The 6255-nt window shown below is 55.7% G+C and overlaps 1 protein-coding gene across 1 annotated transcript in view; it reads left to right on the top strand.

Annotated features, from left to right (window-relative positions):
• Positions 1 to 6255, top strand: part of LOC104081539 (sarcosine dehydrogenase, mitochondrial-like) — a gene marked incomplete at both ends in the record, with an annotated part of 12326 nt that overhangs the window by 4382 nt on the left and 1689 nt on the right. Inside the window, 2 exons of the mRNA XM_009584330.1 lie at positions 1326 to 1475; positions 1846 to 1939. Coding sequence (XP_009582625.1) covers positions 1326 to 1475; positions 1846 to 1939 — 244 coding nt within the window. The remainder of the gene's footprint in view (positions 1 to 1325; positions 1476 to 1845; positions 1940 to 6255) is intronic.

The raw sequence follows: 6255 nt of genomic DNA, 5'->3' as shown, positions 1-6255 counted from the left end.
GGTGATTGCATTTACCTAATGGCAGCCACCTGGCTTTTTCCACCTCCGCCCCTCAGTCCCTGTAACCCGATTATCCCCCTTGTCCCCGAGGGCCTGCACTGCTCATCCCTGTTATTGGGTTTGTCCAGCCCCGGCTGGCGGCTCTGACCTCTCCCCAAGTCCTTATCAGCTGCAATAAAGAGGAATTGAAATGGAGCAGAGCAGTCAGCCCAGAGGGCAGAAATGGCATTAGGCAGCAGCAGTGGAGGAGGGTGCTGAGCTCGGCTCCGGCAGCGCTGCCAAGCACTGTGCCCGGTGGCACCGGGCTCTGCCAGGGCTGCCACCAGAAGGGACGTTTGCACTGGGATGCCGAGTGCCAGCGGAGCCCCGGCCCTACGCAGTGTCACCCTCAGACTTGCTGCTTGGAAGGGACCAGCCCTGCGGCGGTGCAGCCCCCAGCGCCGGCCCGGGGTGGTGGGCGTTGCGGGGGCGATCTCGCTGCCTTTGCCCTGGGGTGGTCAGGTGCCGGTGAGCTCTTCCCTTCCCGTGGGAGAATCCTGCATCCCTCTCGTCTGGGGTGCTCAGACGGGGGCAGAAGGGTGACGGGAAGCGGATGGCAGAGCTGCAGGGTTTGTCGGGCGATGGAGGAGTTTAATCGCAGCAAAGTCTATTTTTCCAATTACAGTAGGTGGCTGCACTTATTACCGTTATGACAGATTATCAGAGAGCAATTTTGTAGTGGCAGGAAAGACAGAGGGAAGATTGATTACATATTAATCAGCTCTCAAACCCCATCCCTGGGGATCTTTCCACCCAGGATTACTGACGAGATGAAATTCCTCCTCATATACAGTACAGCCCCTGCACTGGTTATGGCCCGGTCACTGCAGCCCTCCCTGCTCCCGCCTGTAGTTCCCGGCTCCCTCCGCACTTTCGCATCCATTCTGCACTGGGACAAAAGAGCGGATGCTTTTGCTGTTGATCTAAAGGGACAAAGAGTTCTTTCTCTTCCCGTGATGCTCACACATGCACAGGCATCTCCAGGGCTTGGACAGCTTTTTTTTTACCTTTTCTTGTTTCAGGTTTTAATGGTCATTTGGTTTTCATTGTGCTGAGCCCCACAAGTAAAAGGCAGCGTGGATGCTGGCAGAGCCCTAAAGCCCTCCCTTGCCCCAGCACTATTTAACCCCCTCCCCTTTCTTGGCAGTCCCCCCTGGGCTGTGCAAGCTGGAGAGACTCAGGGCTGCAGCTCAGGCTCTGGAGAGCAAAACCAGCCCTGAGCTGAGCTGGGCATCGCCCCCAGCCCGATGCTCTCGAGTCTGAAAGGCTACCGGGGGGTGTCTTCCAGGGGATGGCTACTACCTGGCTATCGGCGGGGCCGTGGCTCAGCACAACTGGTCGCACATCACCGCTGTGCTGCAGGACATGAAGCTCCAGTGCAAACTCCTCGACTGCTCGGAGGAGCTGGGCATGATGAGCATCCAGGGCCCCCTGAGGTGAGTGTGGGGAGAGTGTTGCGGCCCCTTCCTTGCACCCTGACCATGAAGGGTTGGAGGGAGGGATGCAGGGATGGAGGGATGGATGGAGGGATGCCCCAGACGCAGGCCAGGTCCCCGTGTTGGGCAGCGGTAGGTGCGAGCCCCATGGCAACAGGCGATGGTCTGGCTGGAGCAACACTCCGTTTGCTGGGGAATTGGCATTTCTTTTGAGGTTCTCACAGCATGGCACATCACCCATGTCAGCTCCCCTTTGGAGGGAGAAGTCTCTCTTGCCAACAAGACGAGAAAGCAAATTTTAGTGATAACCCTCAGAGCAGGCGGGCGAGCTACATCCTTTCACCGCGGCCGCTTTGCTGTTTCCCCACAGCCGCGTTGTCCTCCAAGAAGTGCTCAACACCGACCTCAGCAACGAGGCCTTCCCCTTCTCCACCCACAAACTCGCCACGGCCGCAGGATGCACGGTAGGACGGGGCCGGCCCTCCAACCCCCCAGGGATGTCCGTTCACTGGGGCGACCGCCCGCCAGCCTGCGCGGCCAAGCATCCTCTGCTAGGGAACCCATCCGCCCTCCACATTGCTGCAGTGGGCAACTGGCAGGTTTTGTTGGGATTTTTTGTTGGAAAAGGCCAAAAATTGGGGTGTTTTCCTCCCTGTTTGCTTGCCAGGTGCCAGCCTGCTCTCCCAGCCCGCCCGGCAGTGTCGTAGTCCGGGCTGAGCTTGGGGAAGGGACATGGTGACTCACGGCTTTGCAGCGCTGTCGGAGGAACAAGAGATGCCTCCCATGGATTAGGGACGAGCGGTGGTGATAGAGATTTATCTGACACTCTAGATCCCCTCCTTTTCCCCCTACTCATAAAAAAAATAGGGACGATTTAATGTAAAGCGTGGCGGTAAGGACTGGGCAGCCTGCGGAGCCGGTGTATTTGATCACAGGAGACGTCTGACAACCTTAAGCTTTCTGTACAAGCGCAGATCATCCTGCATTTGCCCAGACTTCAGGGCTCGCGTCAGCAATTATGCAAGAAAAGCACAGAAATGGTAATGCTCCGCGCTAACGCCTCGGGCTGAGCCCCTCGGTGTCAGAGCGAGGGAATGAGAAGCCCTTTGGGGTGATGGTGGCAACCAGCACCTCTGCCCGGCTTGGGTGCCTGGTGGGGAGTCATGGGTGGGGGTTGCTGGCCGGCTCCTGCCCCCCGATGCATCGCATGGCAGAGCACGGGGCAGGCATGTCCTGAGTGCCACAGTCCTCAGCAAGCCGCAGGAGATGCACCTTGCCCAGGCTGGCAACCCGGAGCCTCTGCTGGGACCCGCAGCCATGGGTTTAGCACATTGAGTGGCATTGCTTGGAGGTGTGGAGGGGAGAAGGCTCAGCCGAAAGCCGTTTGGTGTCCTTTGCTGTGTTGCAAAGAGGTGGAGCAGTCCCCGGGGTTTGCTGTGAGGTTTCGCAGCGCTGTCTGCTTGGTTGGACACCTCCGTCTCGCCTGGTGCGGGGCAGCGAGAAAAACGCCTTAAATGTCTCCCCCGCCTCGTCTGGCGGAGATCAACAAGGTCTGAAGTTATCCCTAGGGAAAGGGGGTGATGGCAGTTCTTTGGGGAATTTTGTCGTGTGTGAAGCTGCTGACTTAGCCTGCTTGAAACACCCTAAATAGAAGAGTTGGTGACCACGAAGTGTCGTTTTGTCAAAAAAGAAACATTCTGGGAAAACCTGCTGCTGGCAAGTTTTGGTATCAGGGGAAGAGCTTTTGCAAGGTTTGCCTGAGGAGCTCTGCCTTGGTTTCTTATTGATGTTTACCCCATATGAAATATTCCTTCCATTGCAAAAACACCCCTTTGGGAGAGGGGGTAGAGTTTGTATCCCAGCCTTCCCATGGGAAATCTGGGCAGGCAGCGGTCCCAGGGCATCCCTCTCCCGCCCGGAGCAGGCTGGCAGGAGGGACCGTGCCGAGCGTCTGCTCCGGCTCTCGGGCCGGGGGCTGATGGGAGGTGAAGGTGTAGCGGTAAATCTTATAAAAGGCAGCAGGAAAACAGGGAGCTGGCGGCAGGCTGGATATTAGTGAAATTGGGTTAAGCTGCGTACGGACACTTTTCATTCGGAATTAAAGTAGCTTTAATTCAAATGCAGCTGGCTGCTGAAGGGATTGCTGCTGAATCAAATTAAGGCTACTTGATTTGTGAGCAAGAGCCTAGCCAGGCGGTTTAACTAAGCCACAGATTTTGCCCAACTCGGATTAATTCTCCAAACCATCACCGTCAGCATGCCCTGTGCTCCGGGTACCAAAACCTCAGTGTGCCCATGGGGGGGGGGGGACAGTGGCACAGGGGACCCAAAAGCCGACCTGTGGTTGCAGGTTGTCCAGTGCGCTGCATTTCAGTCTCCACCGGTGAGTTATAACCCTCACGCCTGTGGCAAGCTGCTAACATATCGTAATAATCTACTTATCCCCTGGGAAAGGTGTATAAATGTTCCCGTCTTCAAGAGCGTGATTAGGTTATTTGCATTTCGCTTCAAGTTTACAAAAAATAATCCGGTCCTGCGTGGAAGAAATAGCTGGTAGAAATTTTATGGCTTCTTTTGGGTGTAAATGCCCTGACTGTAGGAAAAAAGCTTTTCTGCCCAAGGGCTCTGGGCCGGGGGGGGCACGCTGCCTGCTGCCAGCCTTCAGGAGGGCTCCATCAGGCCCCCGCTGCACAATGAGCACAGGGGACTCCATCCCACGCCGAAATGAGAGTCGGAGGGTTTCTCAGGACAACGGGCTGAAGCCTTCGCTGATATTATCACCTTCCAGGGGGATTCAACTGAACCCAACATCTTTAAGAAGTTATCGCTGAGATTTTCATGCATTAACTCAGTAGTTGAACAAAATCAGCTGGAGTGAAAGGAGAGCTCCAGCGGAGTTAATGACTCTGGAAATTACCGATTGGTTTGTGAGTTTATATATAGTGTCTCTCATTGTATTGAACAGCAGAGAAAGGTCCCCCTTTGAATTTCACTGCTGGATACAGGGTAAAGTTCAGGTTTTCGTTTTCTAGAATACTTAAAATGCTTTTGAATTGCTGCTGAAAGAGCCAGGAATTGATGCTATTTCATAGCTCCTGTTGAAATCTAACAGAAAAACCTGTTCCTAGGGGAATTTAGCAGAAAGCCGGCTGGAGCGGCTGAGCCCAGCCCTTGACATCCCCCTTGGCCTCCGTGGTGGGATGCGCACCCCTGCCTGAGGTACGCACGCGTGGGTGCAGCCCCCAACCCCTGCCTGTGCAAACCTAATGCCTGGCACCCCAATTTTCCTGAGGATACCTCTTTTCTATGGTACAGTGCTCTTGCCGGGATGCTCGTTCCCCCGGAGCAGCAGTGGTTTGAGGGAAAGTTTCTCCTGGAAGTAACTTGCTCCTGAAAGTAAAGTGCATTTTAGCTGTGGCACTGACTGCTGAGTCACAGGCAGGGTTAATGAGCCGGGAAGTTGCCTGTCAATCCCCAGAGCATCTCCTGCCCTGATGAAGATGGTAGCTGGCTGCAGCAGCTTGATCTCTGGCTGTTCCCTAATTAGGTGACACCTTTGTGCAGAGTGAAAAGCTTCTCCGTGCCCCTCGTGTCTGTGCACCTCGAAAGGCGATTGCCAGCCTTTGGGCTTCACTGTGCGCCTGGGGCCAGGACCTCACGTCTTCTTGTGAGGAGGCTCAAAATAAGTTCCCAATATCTATTCTGTTCCTTCCTCCTCTCCACTTCTATTGTAAAGGTTAAGGCGTCTTAAAAGCTGCCTTAAACTCTGCTTGAGGACATTATTTTTGCAGTGCCGGTAGAGCACAGGGGTGCTGGGGGAAGCAAGGATGGATTTGGGTTCTTGGCCATCGCCCGCTGGCCGTCCTTGCAGCGGAGAGCCCGGGCACCCCTTTGGTACTTCTCCTGCCTGTCTGTTGTTGTTTATACCCGGGATTAGAAAGCACAGCTGAGACCAGCTCCCGGTTGTAATAAGAGCTCAGCAAACAGCAAGAGGCAGTTTCTGCCCCAAAGACATCCAGAGCCACCACGGGCAAGACAGCCCCAAAGCTGCTGAGCGTGCCTGGCCACAGAACCAGCCTCAAGTCTCTTCCTAGCTGAAAACTGCTTTATTAAGATGGCAGATCACAATCTGGCATGAAACTCTTGAGTTAATCTCTCTCCCAAAGCGAGGTATGCATTTGCAGTTGATGTGCATCCGAAGGGATGAACCAGAGGGGTTTTTGTGGGGGAGGAAGCAGAGAAATCCAAAGGGATGAAGCAGAGGGAAACGCAGCTCAGACTCAAGGGGTATCTCCAGGGAAGGTGCCCGAGCTGGGGTGGTCCCAAGCAGCCTGGAAAGCTTTGGGAATGCAGACAGGAGGATGCAGGCAAGCCTGCCTGGGCGAGAAGCGGGGGGGACACGGGCAGGGCAGTCCCAGCACAGCCAGGAGGTCTGTGCCCCCGGGAGTGCAGGCAGGCAGGCATATCTCCAAGGATGAGGCTTCCCCAAGAAGCACCGAGTCCCTGTGCTGATCTGCGCATTCCTTTTTGGAGCTTCATGCATTTGGGGTGGAGCTAATTTGGCAGCTTTGGGGCACAACCTTTGCTGGGGGAAACCTGAGCATCCCCCTGGGGTGAGCGGGGCACGGGTCGGGACGCTGGGCTCAGCCCCTGCGCGGGAGCGTAGGGCCTTTGGGTGCCTCTGCCGTGGGAGCACCATCCCAAGTGGGGGACATCCCCAGGGGACAGCAGCCACAAAGTGTCCCAAAGCAGGACAGTCCTGCTGGGGATCGGCTTCCCC

Source organism: Fulmarus glacialis, unplaced genomic scaffold (assembly GCF_000690835.1).
Source record: "Fulmarus glacialis isolate BGI_N327 unplaced genomic scaffold, ASM69083v1 scaffold32288, whole genome shotgun sequence".
In the NCBI taxonomy this organism is placed as follows: Eukaryota; Metazoa; Chordata; class Aves; order Procellariiformes; family Procellariidae; genus Fulmarus; species Fulmarus glacialis.
The sequence above is the reverse complement of the archived record's forward strand: the minus strand, read 5'-3'. Positions and strand labels throughout refer to the sequence as shown.